Genomic DNA, 17,205 nt, shown 5'->3' with positions numbered 1-17,205 from the left:
CTGTACCAATGTTTTTTCTATATATTTATTTAACATTTTAAAAGTACTGTATAATTTTCTTGTTAAAAAAATGAAATGTAACCACAGTATATGTATTCGAAGTTACACGTAAAACAAAAGTTGTGGAACGATGACCATAATTGAACCGATCCATTTCATCTGAAACAGAAAAAAACCAAAAAGATTTTTAATTAGTAAGTTATTGGCTTTCGCAGGTATTAGAATTGAAGAGAAAATTGAAAATTAACTTTCAATTTTCGTCAATTTTTTTCATTTTGGACCTCTAAATTTAATAAAAAAAATCTTTACACGACTATGGTAGCGACGATAGCTACATATGTGCTAAATATGTATGTAAAATTTGTGATCGATTGGTTGAGTCAATCTTGAGATATCAGTCAATAACTTGAAAAATACGTTTTTGAGAAGAACGCGTTTAAAATTTTGAACACAGTTTATAGTATATATCTTTTCTCTCAGTGTCCGTAAAAGTTTTATCCTAGTGTAAAATATAATCTCTCTCTCTCTCTTTCTCTCTCTCTCTCTCTCTCTCTCTCTCTCTCTCTCTTTCTCACCTTCCTCAGTTACATCTTCTTATACATTAACGCGAGTGTGGTTCGCACGCAATTAGAATTCGTAATTGTTTGATGAACCGGAAATGCGGGCTGCATTCCACTAAGAAGACGTATTCTCACCACGATAAATCCTTTCCTCAATGGCGCGACGGGAAGAAGAGCGGAACAATTGCTGCTGAAAGAAATTCTTTTAGCACGGACAGCGGGCTAGGTATACGAGCAATCGTCTCGGTCGGTTTCGGTACCTCGATAATTGGATCGTTCGGTGGTCGCGCGCGGCAGCAGTCTGCGAGAACGACGTTCCGGACTGTCGAACTTCGACGTACATATCGTAGTCGTCGTTGTCGTCGTCCGTGACACTAAACACGCAACAACTGAACGCCCGACGACGACAAGTCGAACAAACAGAAATAACGTCACGCCGACAAGTTTCACGCGAGAAACCAAGTCACTGGCTTTTCCCGTAATTACAGCGGACTAGATTTTTCCAGAACTAGGATAGGTATGCGATCCGCTACCGGAGATCGGTACAGAGCCGTTGAAAGCCATTAACGAATGGACGAACGCACGCACGCACAGTACGGCCGCTCTGGACAAAATTCGAAAAAATCATTGTCGGTATTGGTTGTACTAATGATGTTAAATTAACGACTATTATCCATATTTTGATGAATACTAATTGATTCTTGTTTACAGTATCTAGTAATCACTCATAACTGAAATGAAATGTAATATATAAACAAATTCGAAATTATTAATTTCAAAATTTATTATGTAGAATATTCATTAAAGTATGTACTTTGTATTTTAATTTATTGGTTTATTAATATGTACTTATACATGTATTTATTTCATTTTTTAAAATGATAGTGAAACATTGGCAATGTTATTTACTTTCATCAATTGTAACTAAACTTTTAACTAGGTTAGACACAAAATATCCTGTACTTTTGATTGTTTCAGATTCTCTGTTTATCCTATTTTTAGAGTCCAAGCAGTTTACCTGCTACACAAACTACTACACTAACTACTACACAAACTACACTAATTTCTAAGAATTTTTTTCAGAATGTGGTCTCTGGAGTCCGGACGTTTGTAGTCGATCCCATGTCGTGCGCGGAAAACTGCTGCGTGTGAATTATGTTTACAGTTTTTTTTTGCTTATGTTTACTGTATTTATGTTTAGCAAACGCGAGCAAACGAGAATTGATGATTGTCAACACACAATTCGCACGCAGCGATTCTCCTCGCACGATACAGAGTCTTATTGTTAATAATGTCAAAGATTGATGTGTATTCTTTTTCTATTAAAAATATACTTATTTTGCTATTTATATATGAATTTCTATTTTTGTCCAAAAAAAAACGCATTTGGCCGCACTGTGGGTCGTCATCGTCGTCGTCGTCGTCGTTGCGTGCGAGAGAGACATGCAACTCGAATAAATCGACGTTACTCAGCGTTTGATTTCTATTCCGGCGATGAATAGAGGTATGATAAAGCGCGCGTGGTGAGCGCGATGAAAAATACATGCGCGCGCGAAGAGTAAGGGTGACTTTTTCATCTAATTGTGACTGATCCAATCGGCACACAGTTATATGCTACGTTCGAGTAAATATTATTTGTGCCGAGAATTTCATAATTTTATCCGTTACTTTTGCTGTTTATTAAGTCCGATCTATCTTGTTAAGGAACTAATAAATTTCGCTGGAAATGTAGCGACTTTTTAAACAGCCCATCTCAGTTCTCGAAATATAAATAGCCCATATAAAATGACAGGATAGTCAGTTACTGCAGAATGTTGATCTATTTTTCGGCTACAAAGTTTTACAATAATTTTTGCTATAAAATTTTCTCCACGCGACATCCAATTAACATAATAAATTACTAGCCAGTGAGAGTCAACGTCAGATCTAATTTCCTAGATTAGAATTATTATTTAATTATCAGTTTATTAACAATATTAGTAATTAAAAACCATGTTTTTTGCTAGAGTATCGATGACTAAGGTAATGCCATTAATTGGATGTTTTACTTTATTAAGAATAAAAATTTTTCATACGATAAGAAGTTTTTGCACATACCGATATTAAGTTATTATTTATTAGAAATAAAATAATTTTTCTATTGTGAAATAGTATTTTTTTTTTTGTTATTCATACGGAGTTCAACTTTCTATTTGATTAATATTTTAAATGCTATTGAATATCTTAAATTTTTCTTATCGAAGTGCTAAGTAAACAGGCTGGTTAGATTGTTTACTGCCACGTTACACACATTTCCTCTTTCTCGCAGTCTATATTTATTCGTTGTTATTATATGAAACAGAAAGCATATAAAGTATAGGAACATCTTGTATCTCTCTATTTCTAATTTTTGATCAAGATTTTAGTCAAGATAGTGATATGCCGTCTCGTCTCACAAAAATTGACAAAAATAAAAAATCTCATCTTGATTTAATATTTTACATTGTTCTAAGAATATTTCTTTTATTATAAATACATGAATCTCTGTTTAAAATATTGTATGTATATTCATGGAATATCAGATTCAAATATTCTAGAATTTAGAACATTTATATTTCATAAAAATATTTATAGAATATTTTGTGCTACTTGAGTAAATATTGTTAAAATATTAAAATAGAAATATAGAAATATTGATTTAAAATTATTTCCTTCTTTTCAGGGTTTTTGAGGTTTTTGAAGACGGTTTATTTTTTTTTAGTTCCTTTGATAGTATATATTAATTTAAACTGTCTGTCGTTACTCTGGTTATTAAAGCGTCAAAGGGATGAAATCAAAAGGAGTATGCAGATTTTATGGTAGCCTATATTTTCCGCATTTTTATTCGCGATTTCAACAGATAACGCTACAAAAGATTGGCTTAAACTAGAGTTCTATAATAAGAAAAGCGAAATCGGCGTCGCAGCGTGTGTAGAATATAATATAAACATAATATAATATAAACATATATAATATAATATAAACATATATAATATAATATAAACATATATAATATAAATATGTCTTTAAATTACAAGAAATTTGTACGGATTATGTACGAAGATTTATTCTATATCTAACTTCCAGGGCTTGTATTTTGCGCGTAAATTCATTTAATCATGAGTATATTCAAGTATGTACCTAATTAACATAAAATCTTGCTTCTTCCATATAAAAATTAAATAAAAAGTTGCCTTGTATCTAAAATACTGCTACTCAGTATAATAATACGATGCCGCAAACAACACGGCAGCGATTACAATATGGCGGTCACTTCCTGTTGGTTTCGCTTCTCTTATTATAGGATTTTAGCTTAAATTCAGCGCGATTTCTATCTGATAGTGCCTTCATGTTCACGTTCAAAATGAGGGACGTCTTTCAAGGACAGATTTTTGCCATTCGCAAAGAACAGACATTGTCATTGATACTTGTCTTTGTTTACATCTGTTGAAATTGGGACTATTTTAGGATATTTTTCTTGAGGATGATAAGAAGTTCAGGCCGTACTCTTTTTGGTGAAAGTTATCCTAAATTTCAGATAATTTTCTTGGATAAGATATATATTACACGGGAAGCCGTATATCATCTATATCCATGAAGCATAATGAAGAGAATCGTGAGACGATGTGCGAGTACGAAATTCTGCGCGGATCGTTAATTGTGTTAATTAACACGGTTACTGTCGTGTCGATTTCCATTCCATAAAAGATTCCGTAGGAAGAGAGCTTAATTTACTATCGAATTAATAAAAATATAATAGAGGAACGCAATTTGGAATGCATATATCCATCCGCCTCGTTTTATTGGCTCTTTACAGGCCGTAAAATAAATTTTTTCAAAAGCAATTAATTATACGTTACACGTAAATTAACGAGACGCGGTAGTATCACGGTACCGATCACCGGCGATCAGCACGACAATTAACGTGTTGAAAGATCAGAGGAAGCAGTCGTCGTTGTCGCTACCGAGTGTCCGCTCTCGCGAGAATTAGAAATTTCTCGTGCAACTGCAGAATGTAACGACAACAACGGCGCGCCAAGGAGCCGATATAATTGGGAGCGCGATAATTCCCGGCGAGAAACTCCGTTTACGGCTTTTAGAAAGAGAGAGATGTTAGATTGTGCGCGGCTGATAAACGCTGCGATTTCTCCGCGGACGCAGAAATAGCAGAGAGCTCGGAAACGTACCGTCTCGTCGTCGTCGTCGCTCGCGGATGCAAAAGTCGAAACACAATTTGCCGGTTGAGCGGAGCGGCCAATCATCGTTCGTCATCATCATCATCATCATCATCATCCCCGGCAGCCGAATTTATGTCTCTGCTCTGCCTTCCGCGCGTAGAGTATCCTCATGAAAGTTTAACGAACCGGCGACGCGGTGCGTCGCTGTTTCGAATGAGTCTCGCGCGCTATTCACGACGGAGGCGTCTCATGTGGCGAGCGTATGTGCGTACCGTGCGTTACAGACTTTACGACTTAATTCCTCTTACGGTGAGAGACGCGTGATTATCGCGAGAATGGGCGGCGTGGATTTTCGCGAAGCTGTGGAAGTTCATACATTTTACATTCGTTTTTCGTACGATCCTTATTTTTTCCATTGGATCCTAATTCTTTCACTTTGAGCCTTACACTATTCATTTCAATCCGCTAATTTTGGAAGATATGTATTATCCTAAAAAATTAGAATATTCGAATTAAGAAAGTGGGATAATTTCCTGAAAAATTATATAATTCCAAAATCCATCCTCCGAGGTTATCTTAAATACAACTTTTTTGAAACATTGTACTGAAAGAAAAAATATTTAAATAAGAAAAAATATTTAATGAATAAGATACAAAAAATGTTTATATGATGATTATTAATAATATGTTTACTTAAATTTAAAAAAATTTAAATAGAATATATAATTAAATTATCATTTTAATAAAATGTATATAATTGGAATGAAAAATTACGGTTAAAAAAAGTATGCATGTTTTTTTGAAAAAAATATTTATTTTATACTATATATTGATATAAGCATATATTATTGGAATAACCACTGAATAAATTTTTTTTTAATTTTTTTAGATAATTTTAGATAATTTTAAATAATATTTTTTTCTCAATATGGAAGCATACAATTGTTTTAAAAAGCTATAATCTCTTTCCCTCTCTCTCTCTTTCTCTCTCTTTTTCTCAATATACCATCTTGCGATGGTATTTAATTATAATAATAAACTGAAATATATATATATATATATATATATATATATATATATATATATATTGAATATGAAATGAATATATTGAATATATATATTGAATATGAAATGAATAATAATAAATCGAAAGACACAATTTTCTCTGAAACAATAACAATTATAATGATAATTATTTTTTGATACATTGTCTCGTTATACTTATTTCGATTTTATAACTTTTCGTGAAAATTACACGCTTCTAATGTTTCGGAAAAGTTGTATTTCAGCAGCTTGTCTTAAAATTTGGATTTCGAGATTATAATTCTTTGAAAATTTTTAGCGGTGGACATGCATTGTCCCGAAAAAATGTAATAAAGTTTAAAAGAACAAATTCCTGAAAAGTTATTTGGCTTGATAATACCAAATCCGAATGTTGAGACAAATATTCTTGAAATACTTAATGGTAATTCATTATATTCGTTGATTTTCAATGAAAACACTTTTATTTCACTGTTGCATTATTTCTCACTGATTCTGACCAGTGGAAGTAAAATTTTGCTGCAAAATCTGTAATACACATTTGTTGCACATCTATAATACATATATACTATACCAAATTCAACTTTCTGCTTTCACGATGATAGAATTAATTGTTTCCATACGCCTTACATGCTATAGGACTGTTTATATTCGCAAAATGTATCAATAATGGGAATAGTCTTAACTAGTAATGTTCCTGGGTACTCTCTGCAGCACTTTTGTTTGATGACGCCAGGAACGAGAATGCCCAAAATTCTTGCGTGTCATTTCTAAATATATATATTTGTATATATATACATATATATATATATATACATACATATATACATACATATATATATATATATATATATATTTATTTATATTTGTATAACATATATTTCTATGAAAAAAACACCTCTGATTTTTAAACATATTTTTGAAATATATATTCTGAAAACTTTTTCTTTTGATAATCAATAAATAGTCGTAAAATTAATATGATATGCAATCTTCCTTTTAAACTTGTCTTTCCCTAAGAATTTACCACGTTCATTTTACGCCTATTTGTTCAGCACGTTTTATAAATATACTTAAGAGACCTAAATTATTCTTTCATACAAATATTTTTTCATTTAGAATGTTACGCTAGAATTTTCAATGTGACATTTCTCATTTCTGACGTTACAAATCAACATGATTACGGCGAGTATTCAGTAAGCCTAATTGATCTTTGCAGTAAGATTTTATTAATTGCATTACTATACTTATAGCCAGGTTTAGACAATAACTAATTAATTAATGTAAAGATAAAAAGCTATAAAATTAATAATTTTTAACTTAATTTAGTTAATTTTAAATGAATCAATTTTAAACTTAAATTAGCTATTTTATGATGCATTAACTTTAACATATTAACTTTTTTATATTAGTTAAAATAATTCTCTTATCAGTATTAAAATCATGACGGGCTGCTCTTACAATGTAGAATAAGAAAAATAAAAAAATAATACTATCAGAATGTTTTTCCTTCTCTCTGAGCGCCAGTGTTCTTTTCTTGTTATATGGAATCTTGCACAAAGCAGTCGATATTTTATTATATAAACAACTATCTCTTCATTATTTCATGTAAATTTAACCTACGATGATAGAAATGATTATGTAAAAATATATATATTGCTTAGCATATATTAATTTTTAATAAGTTAATTCAATGTTAACTTTTAATTTTATCAAGTTAATTCATATGTTAACTTTTAATTAAATTAGTTTTTGTTTGTGTAACTTTTAATTCAACTAAATTAATTTTATAAAGTCATTAACTTTAAATTTAACTTAGTTAAACAAAATAAAAACTAGAAATATTAACAAAACTTAACTAAACTTACAAAATATTAACTAAACTTAACTCTGCTTATAACTAAATCATTAGTTATAAACAGATATAAAACTATTGTCACACTTTACTATCACATTATTATTTTAACTGTCACATTTTCAAAATGATTATTATTTACAGTGAAATTACGATAAGATAGTAATTTATTGATCATTTTGATAAAATTCTTTGTTTTTGATAGTTTCATGCATAAATTGACATGTTTTCTGCACTAATATATAAAATGAAATAACATTCTTCTTATATATACATTCAATAATTTCTGAAATGTTTTTCAAGTGAAGAAAAGGAAATTATTTATGATCCTTCGAGGGTATTAAAATATTAAAGTATTAAAGTTTCCAAAATAATATGTAATTAAATATTTTGATAATTAAATATTACCAAAATATTTTATAGAAAATATGAGTTAAATAAAGTGTTTTCATCTTTAAGGTTAAATACTCCTTTTCAGTTTTATATAAAAATTTTCCCATTTTTGTAATTCTTTTCTAAATTATTATTTTATCAGCTTTCCAAAATTATCGGGTAATCCTTTCCGGGTAATTTATCAGGTGAATTACTGTCAGATTGGACCATTTTCATCTCTAGTTACAAATATAGCATCCCAATAAAGAATATACTGATTGTATTTTAAAGCATGTTCATCCCCGCTCTCGCTCTCCCTCTTTTACTCTCTAGTCTTTTTTCCTCGTAAAATTGTCACTTCGCCCTTGACGAATATCGACATGCGGGAACATTGTTCACGGGCTCGATGTATCGCCTTATAAGCGCAAACACGATCCATCGATAGCGAACGGTGGCAGCAAATAACGATAAATATTGTCGAGCTGATTCACGCGGTGGTCAAGGCGAGACTTCAACGCACCTGGACCTCGCGCGAGAGATATTCCGCGGTTCATTTACCACTTCACGACACATGTTCGTTGCCGTGAAGCGGTAACAGGAGGATTCCGGCGGGCCAGTGGGCTAATTAGCTTCTCATGTGCGACGAGTTTCGAAGGGGCTTGCATACACGACAGCGGCCGCTGAGTGTCGTAACGAGAGTGAGGAGAAAGTCGAGATGGACTAGGACCAACGAGGCGAGCGAAGGTTCGATATTGAAGGCGATCGTGGGGTGATCAATCACGAGAAGGAAATTAGTTCGATCGCTAACAAATCGACAAGCGAAGAAAGGATGCGTGCTGAGCGTGACGGCGCGGGTGATCAAACAAAAATTACATCGCGTAAGTATGGCGTATAATCGAACGTAAATTGTATCGAGATTGAGCCCTCGAGCTCAGACGGGAGAGGAGGGGGGGGGAGGAGGGAGAAGAAAAGAAAAGAGAAAAAAGACGAGAGAAAAATGCGAGCATATAGTTTTGTAGCAAATATCACTCGCGCGCGAGAAGCACGCAAAAAGTAAGGGAGGCTGAGGCTAGATGCTTTGTATTTCAGAGTATTTCGAAGTATTTCAACTTTCCAGACAACTAATCGTTGCGACCGGCTATACAAATGTAATAGAAGTGGCGTTCTTCTGTGTAGTAATGTCCCTGTTAACCATATATTTTGTTTTATAATAATCAAAATATACATACGCAACAATATAGCGAGCTTGTTCTGTTACCGAGTTACCGTGTTCAGTTGCTCAATAGCGTAGGGTAAATACAGGGTGTCCCGAAACTACCGTATGCTATTTTAATGGCAGATTCTTTAGAACATTTTTAGAACAAAAACTTTCATACAAAAATGTCGAGGCTATAATAGTTTTCAAACAGGAAATGATTTCACTAATGACACAGCTGAGATTTCGCGCGCTCAGGCACGCCGAAATGATAAGTGATAAAGGTGTTCTTATAAATATCATTTTTTTTTACGATATTATGATCATTGTATAAATTTATAATAACATTGTCATGATATATTTTACCGCTTCTCTACGCATTACATTAGTATATTTTTTATACGAATAATAGTTGTAAGACATCTTAAATATGATTCAAGTAAAAATGACATATTTCAATTTAATCTGTCAAAATGTCGATCAATTATTACCATGAAGGTGTCCACTATTCTATACGGCGTGTGGCACCTTTATCACTTCGGCGTGTCTCAGCCCTGTTATTGGTGAAATATAATCGCTTCCCATTTGAAAATTATTATAGCCTCGATATTTTTGTATGAAAGTTTTCGTTTTAAAATGTTCTAAAGAATCTGCCATTAAAATAGCATGCGATAGTTTCGGGATACCATGTACATACAAAGCAGATCATTTATAAAATATGTATCCTAATTAGAAATGAAAATAACCCACTCTGATGGTAACTTACATAGTAAAGTTTGAAAACTGGTAAAATGATAATTCAGAAAAATCACAGAAAAAAAACAATTTTAGAATAAAGCTTAAAAAGAACATTTAGCCTTCAAGATGAGTAAAATATTTTATTTAACTTATATTTTTTATAAAATATTTTGATACTGTATATCGACATATATAGCATATAATAATTAGGAAACTTTAGATACATAGTAATTAGAGAGGCTTAATAAATTTTTTAAAGTTTCAATATTTTTTCATATACCTCGAAAACAGTCTCAACCTATATTTTTTATACCATTTTACAGCATTTTTATTTATTATTTTGCTGTTTCAACGACTACATTGTGATATATAACTGAACATTTTTAGTAGTATTTTAAAAAATGAAAACTTTAATACTCTCGCAGGATTCTAAATAGTTTTCTTTCTTTTATTTGATGCACATTTCAGAGATTATCAGATGTATATTTGATTAGAATATAAGAAGAATGTTGTTTTATCTTATGCATTAGTGCGGAAAACATGAATATTTGTGCATGAAACTATTAAAAATAACGAATTTTACCAGAATTATCAATACATTATCGTCCTATCGTAATTTTACTGTAAGTAATCGTCGCTTTAAATTTGACGGTAATTTTACATCTCTAATTCTGATTAGTAGTTCCGGGTTTTCCGCGAAAGATCTTCAGAGCTCCTGCCAGCCTTTAATTATGGGCCAACTCGAATATATATGAGTTCTCGTTCATTCGATGCTTTCGATGTCAATCATTTTATGAAAATTGATTTTATTGTCCGAAACAATATATCACAATATATACACTTGCCAGAAATTTCTCATTCTTGCTGGTAACACGTCATTTAAATTTATTTACTTACAATGGACGGAGAAAATCAATACATAATCTCGAAAGACTCGAAATTTTTTTACTGTATTATATTATATTTTTATTATATTGTTCCGAATTTAATGAAGCTTAAGGGGAATGTCTATGTTTTAAAAAACTATTTCGCAATTTTATATCCACTGTTCCTTTCAAGATAAATATAAAAAAAAATACATGAGCAACATACTCTTGGGGCCTAATCTCCCCTATGCAAAGTTAGACCTTGAATTATTATCTCTTCACACTGAGATTTCTTCTCTCCGCCGTTATGATCATACCTTCTTACAGAAACGATCAGAGTGGAATTAATGTGCATCGATTCCGGATAAGTGACGTTATTTTTAATGCGTTATTAATAGCGATACGAGTAAAATATGCTCACCGTAACGTATTTTCTAAATTTCTCGGACGTGGAATCTCATTCAAAACGAGTAAAAAGTGACAGTATTTTCACTCGAAGCAACAATGAAAATATTGTTACTCGAAATTGCAAGAGTGAATTTATTTACGCAATTGTAGAATGGTCTTTATACTGTTGTACAGGCATTGTAAAGTAACTTTTTTCCTTAAATTTTAAATTTTTTGGAGTAAAATTTTCTTGAAAAAATAAGTAAAAATAACGTTAAAATTATATATTTCTTCACAATGTTTATTGTAAAGCTCAACTATATTGAAATTATAGTAAATAAACCTAAGCGTGATCGTAAGTGGTTGTAAGTAATTACGACAACCAATCAAAATAAAGCAATCAGTGAATAAAAGTTCTGATTAGTTGACTCTTATGACCATTGCTTACGCAGTTATATAATGACCTTAATAGTACTTTAAAACGTGTTTATAACAGATTTCAGAACTAAAAAATCTGGATAATCTCCAACAAAAGAAAGAAAAAAGAAAAATTGGAAATATAGTTTGTAAAATTAATTTCTCGAGTATTAACAGACTTATAATTATTACGATAAAAAATATATTATATTAAGTATACAAAAAGTATAAACATATACAAAAAGTATAAAAGTATACAACATGTGCAACAAGTACATAAGAATATAATTACAGATTTATAATTATAATTGACAATGACAAACAAAAAAATTATTATTTAATTATTGCAAAAATGCAAGAATATAATCACAGATTTATAACAATTACGATAGTGACAAAAAGATATAATGTACCATTTTAAATGTCTGAGAATTTTTAATATTAGCTAGACACAAAGTTTGATATTGATGGTAAATTCTGGACAGTCCAGCTGAAATTTGGACGTCTGACAACTCCAATCTCTTTATATTGGAAGAAATGCTGTTGTGTCAATAAAATTGTTTGACAGCTCATTGACTCATAATTGAGTAAATCTTGCTGATTTAAGGGGACTGCAGGGTCAGATTGCCTGAAAATCGTGTTTGTTTTTCACAATTTTTCATGACAAACTGAATGAATATACGAAAGTATTATTTTGACGTGTATTTATACAACATATAAAGAGAAAAAAAATATAAAACCGAAATTATAGAAAGCTCCTTTGAATAGATTAACTAACAGTAAGATTTGAAAAGACACATAAGGAGCAAGCACGGATGTCTTAATGCTATTAAATACTAATATTATTTTTTAATATTAATATGATAGTGGGAGGATAAAATTGTCCAGCATGTTAAACGCACGTATCGAAATTTTTCTTCGATTATCGTACGCGGAGAATCAACCTTCCATACTTAGACCGATCCTTGAGTCCCAATTTTTATATATATATATTTTTAAATTCCCAAACCCCATTAAACCGATGATTCAAATAGATTTATTATATCCAAAAAAAAATATAATTTTGATGATCAAATACTCAATATAAGTGTATAGTACATGCAGTTAAAATATATTTCGTTTTTCTTTTCAAAGTCATCATTTTGCAGTAATATCTTGACTCTCAGTGGTTCAATTAAGCTGAATTTTAGGTAGAAAAGTTCCGTAAGCTTGTCGTTATCGTTTGAACCACTATAATAGAAATTGAGTAACAGTTAACAAAATTGCAAATATCTTAATGGAATATTATTAAAATTTTCAGTTCTTTTATAGTAAAAAAATTAATATTTCAAAATTAAATATTTTCACGAGTTTGTCAGTGGTTCACCCGATGACAAGCTTACGGAAATTGAGTATTTGTTCATTATTTATATTTTTCTTTTCTATATATGTTGTATAAATACACATAAATACACATCAAAATAACACTTTCACATATTCACTCATAAAAAATTGTGAAAAAACAAGATTTTCAGATAATTTGACCCTCCAGTCTGTTTAATAACAATATTATTGAAACTAATACGTCATATAATGTTTTAATAACTCGAGTTTACTTTCGACACACAATATTCGATCAAGAAGACTTGTTATGGCGATGTTGAGGAATTTTATTGACATAACAGCATTTTTTCCAATATAAAGAGTTGCTAGACTTCTAGATATCAGCTGAACAGTCCAGATTTTATATCATCAATATTCAGTCAATATTAAAAATGCTCAGAATCTGGACATTCAAAATAATGTATTATGTATGTATTCGAGTGAGAGAGAAAGAAAATAGACCGCGAGACGATAGACGAATTCTCAAAACGTCGCACGAGAGATCTCGGAGACGAGCAGTGAAAGATGACACATAAACTCGCGAAACGGATCGCGTTAATTCCCAGCGATTAATTTCAAAAGTCGAACAAATCTCGCTCATCATCGTGATCGATCTGTCGTTTGATTGAAGTGCGAACCAAAGCGACCGGAACGAATCTCCGACTATCTCGGCTATGGCGAATCGCAGGTAGGAAGACGAAGACGGTATCATGGCGAACATGAGCGCGAGCTAGGATCAATCTCGTCTCACTCGCGGAATTTAAGAAAGCGCGAGAGCCGCCCGGGGAATGTCGCGGGCAAAAAATCTGACGGAGGTGCGCGAACTCGCTCGAGAAAAGGGCGCTCAGAGCCAACGACGCGGGAACCGGCTGAAGCGAAGCTGCCGCTCGGCTTCTCGGGGTACGGGCGCTTCGGCGATCAAGAGCAAAAGTGTCGTGAAGAGTGAAGATGCGTCAGCAAGAGTGAAGCGAAGACAGAGGAGGCGCGAACGGACGTACGTACATACGTACGTACGTATGAACGTGCGAACGAACGAAGGCAGGCACGAACGAACGAACGAACGAAAGTGTGCCGAGTCTGTGTGCCGAGGACGTGCGTATCGCCTTGTTCTAGAGGGGGGTATAGTTCTTCGGCGAATACACCACGAGGAAGAAGAGTACGCTCGGGGTACGCGTCGCGCCTCACAGTGGGGGCAGCGACATAAGTATAAGACGGCCTTAAGAAAAGCCTTCATTCTGATAGCAGATCGCAATCCGCGGAGTCGGTGAACTCGCGAGTACTGTGCGACGTGACGCGGTGCGCAGCGACAGGACATCCACTTTACGCGTTTCCTGCTTTTCCTTTTCTTCTTTTCTCTTCTTCACTTCTCGAAGAGACGACGAGATCGAGCGCGAGAGTAGTTACGAGGTGAGAACGCCGCACGTGGGGGTCGCCATCGAGGAGCGAGCGCTCGGATGTATTTTGGAAAGAGAGAGAGAGAGAAACGGAGAGAAGCTTATCAGTGAAGAAAGAAGGAGGGAAGAGCGGAGACCCAAGAGCGCGACTGGCCCTCCTTTGCATCGCACCGTCCGTTTGTAGTCTTCCCCGTGGTGGTGGCTCGGAGTAACCTGGTGAGTAGTGGCAATGAGTAGGCAATGAGGAGTAGCTAGATGTGCTTCGGAGGAACACGGTGAGTAGGTAAATCGCGCGTCGCCAGCACCTCGCGAGCTCCTCGCGCGAATCGAATCATCGTGAAGCGTTTCGGAACGCGTATCGCGGTGTGTAATTGCGGGTAATTGCGGCTAATTGCGCATAAATCCTACAGAATCGCGACTGCACGCGAACCTTGGCCAGCGAACGAACGCCACCGGCCGTAAGTGCGCGCGCGTGCCCGATAAAACAGCGCACGTCAGAACGGCGGGATGAAGGACGACGGATTCGCAGCATTGTGGCATGAGTCCGACTAGAAGTTTATCTCATGACCCTGGTCAGGTTCTCTCTAAAGTGCAGTCAGCGTATTCTTCACTGCAATGCTACACTTATTAACGATAATTCATTTTAGAGAAAGAAATAAGAACTCGCAAACGAAGATATCAATCAAAAAATAGAAAAAAGGGCAATTCGAGTTCGAGCACAGGACTAATAGTGCTATATATCATATGAGTAAAAAACCTTCCTTGTGTTAAGAAATCGTGTAATATTTATTGAACATGAATAATCAATATAAAACAATCATACAGGATCGGTTTACTTTTAGCTGAACTCAACAAAAGTATTTTATATTGTCAGTTTTAATTATTTATTATATTTCAATTTTACTTATTTTTATTTTATTTTATTTGTTTTTTATAGTTATGACGGCTACTTCTCAATATTAATTTATTACTTAATATTATTTCGGTAACGGTCTTGTCGGCTTTAATATTGCGACTAATATTCATGTCAATTTGCGCAGGTCTTTTACTAATTGTAATGCGTTCGTGTCGTAAACCTTGAGTTTTATTATCACTGAAGAGGGTTCATGGTTGAGCCGAAACGTATGATTGTTTTATATTGATTATTCATGTTCAATAAATATTACACGATTTCCTAACACAAGGAAGGCTTTTTATAGTATATAGAACTATTAGTCCTGTGCTTGAACTCGAATTGCCCTTTTTCCTATTTTTTGAACGATAATTCAGTCACAATCAGCAAAAGCTCGCCGAAAGGATCAATTAATAGTAGGAAGCGAGGCCTTATTTAACACAAATCTCTAAAAGACTTCTTAAAGAGTTCCAAAAGAGTTCCCAAGTCCTCCAGAACACTTTTGGAATTCTTTAAGAAGTCTTTTAGAGATTTGTGCTATATGAGGCTGTCACCATTATCGATGCACCTTGCTAACACAGATAGTGCCATTGCACGTGAAGTACATGGAAATCGTTAATTTCATCACCACGAACGCAAAAAGTTGGATAACGAATTGAATGCCAGAAGTTGGATAATAAATTTGTGTGCTGCAAATTTTGCAGTGAGATCTTACTTTCATTGGTCAGAGTCAGTGAGATATACGATAAGGCAGTAAAGTGGGGCCGTCTCCAAATCTAAAAATCACTGAATGTTCATTGATTATCGGTGAGCTATTTCTTTCACTGAATTTTTACTGATTCACTTTAAGAACTTTGATCCCAATCAGTTTGATTTATATAAGGCGATATTATCGGATCCTGATGATTAGTAAGGTCGCAATTATTCATAATCGTTATTATTATTATTATTAATAAGGTGCTGATTGCGTTACATAATTTATTAGGTGCCGATAATATTGCTCTTTAAAATACAGAGTGTATTCTTCACTGAAATGTTATACTTATAACTGCTGATTTATTTATAAGTATAGTGCTGCGATCAGTAAAGTTTCGCCGAAAAGATTAGTTAAGTAGCGAATGTCACTATTATTGATGCGCTTTGCAAACGTAAACAGTGCCGTCTTACGTGAATTGCTTGGAAGCTGTTAATTCCATCACCACGAAAGCAGAAAGTTGAATTTCGTATAACGAAACGCGCGTATAACGAATTTTTCAGTGAAATCTTACTTTCACTGGTCAAAATCAATAAGATATAAGACGGAGCAAGTAGGAATGTTTTCACTGAAAAACAGTGAATATTTATTGATTATCGGTGAAATATTCTTTTTGCAATTAGAAATATTTTTATTGATTCATCCATGCAACCCTTCAAGTGCACAGAGGTGCAAATTTGTACCAACGATTTTCGTCAACATATGACCTGGCTCCGAATTGATTAACTACAATTTTTCATTTTTTTTTGTATAAAAAATGAAGATCAGCAACTTGACTTGGTGATATAAAAGCCGATAAGAAAGCAATAAATGAAAAATTGGTTTGATTGTATCTCGAAAATATCACTTTTTGAAGAAATCGATGGTGTAAATTTACACCACAGTGCGCTTGAAGAGTTAAGATCGTTGATCCAGATCAGTTCTTTGATTTGTATAAGGTGATGTTATTGATTCCTTATGATTAATAAGATCGTAATTATTGATAATCCTCATTATTAATAAGGTCCTGATTGCCACGTTGCGTTACATGACTTGTTAGAAGCCGATAACATCACTTTATGCAAACCAGTAACTGATTGGAATCAATCTGATCAAAACCATGAGATAAGTTTCTAGTTGGGGAGTGTGTGTGTGTGTGTGTGTGTGTGTGTGTGTGTGTGTGTGTGTGTGTGTGTG

General features: G+C 33.4%; 1 protein-coding gene across 2 annotated transcripts in view; it reads left to right on the top strand.

Annotated features, from left to right (window-relative positions):
* Positions 1-8,614: 8,614 nt before the first annotated feature.
* The window catches only part of LOC116850653, a 54,312-nt gene continuing 45,721 nt past the window's right edge, over positions 8,615-17,205 (top strand). Inside the window, exon 1 of one of the 2 annotated variants that reach the window (XM_032829175.1) lies at positions 8,615-8,902. In XM_032829175.1, coding sequence (XP_032685066.1) covers positions 8,854-8,902 — 49 coding nt within the window. In that variant the 5' untranslated portion in view covers positions 8,615-8,853. Of the gene's footprint in view, positions 8,903-14,237; positions 14,600-17,205 lie in introns of those variants that run through there. The other variant, XM_032829176.1, reaches the window with a different exon arrangement.

The sequence above is a fragment of the Odontomachus brunneus genome, unplaced genomic scaffold (assembly GCF_010583005.1).
Source record: "Odontomachus brunneus isolate Ranch 3 - 2012 unplaced genomic scaffold, Obru_v1 Obru_scaffold_151, whole genome shotgun sequence".
NCBI classification, from domain to species: domain Eukaryota; kingdom Metazoa; phylum Arthropoda; class Insecta; order Hymenoptera; family Formicidae; genus Odontomachus; species Odontomachus brunneus.
The sequence above is the reverse complement of the archived record's forward strand: the minus strand, read 5'-3'. Positions and strand labels throughout refer to the sequence as shown.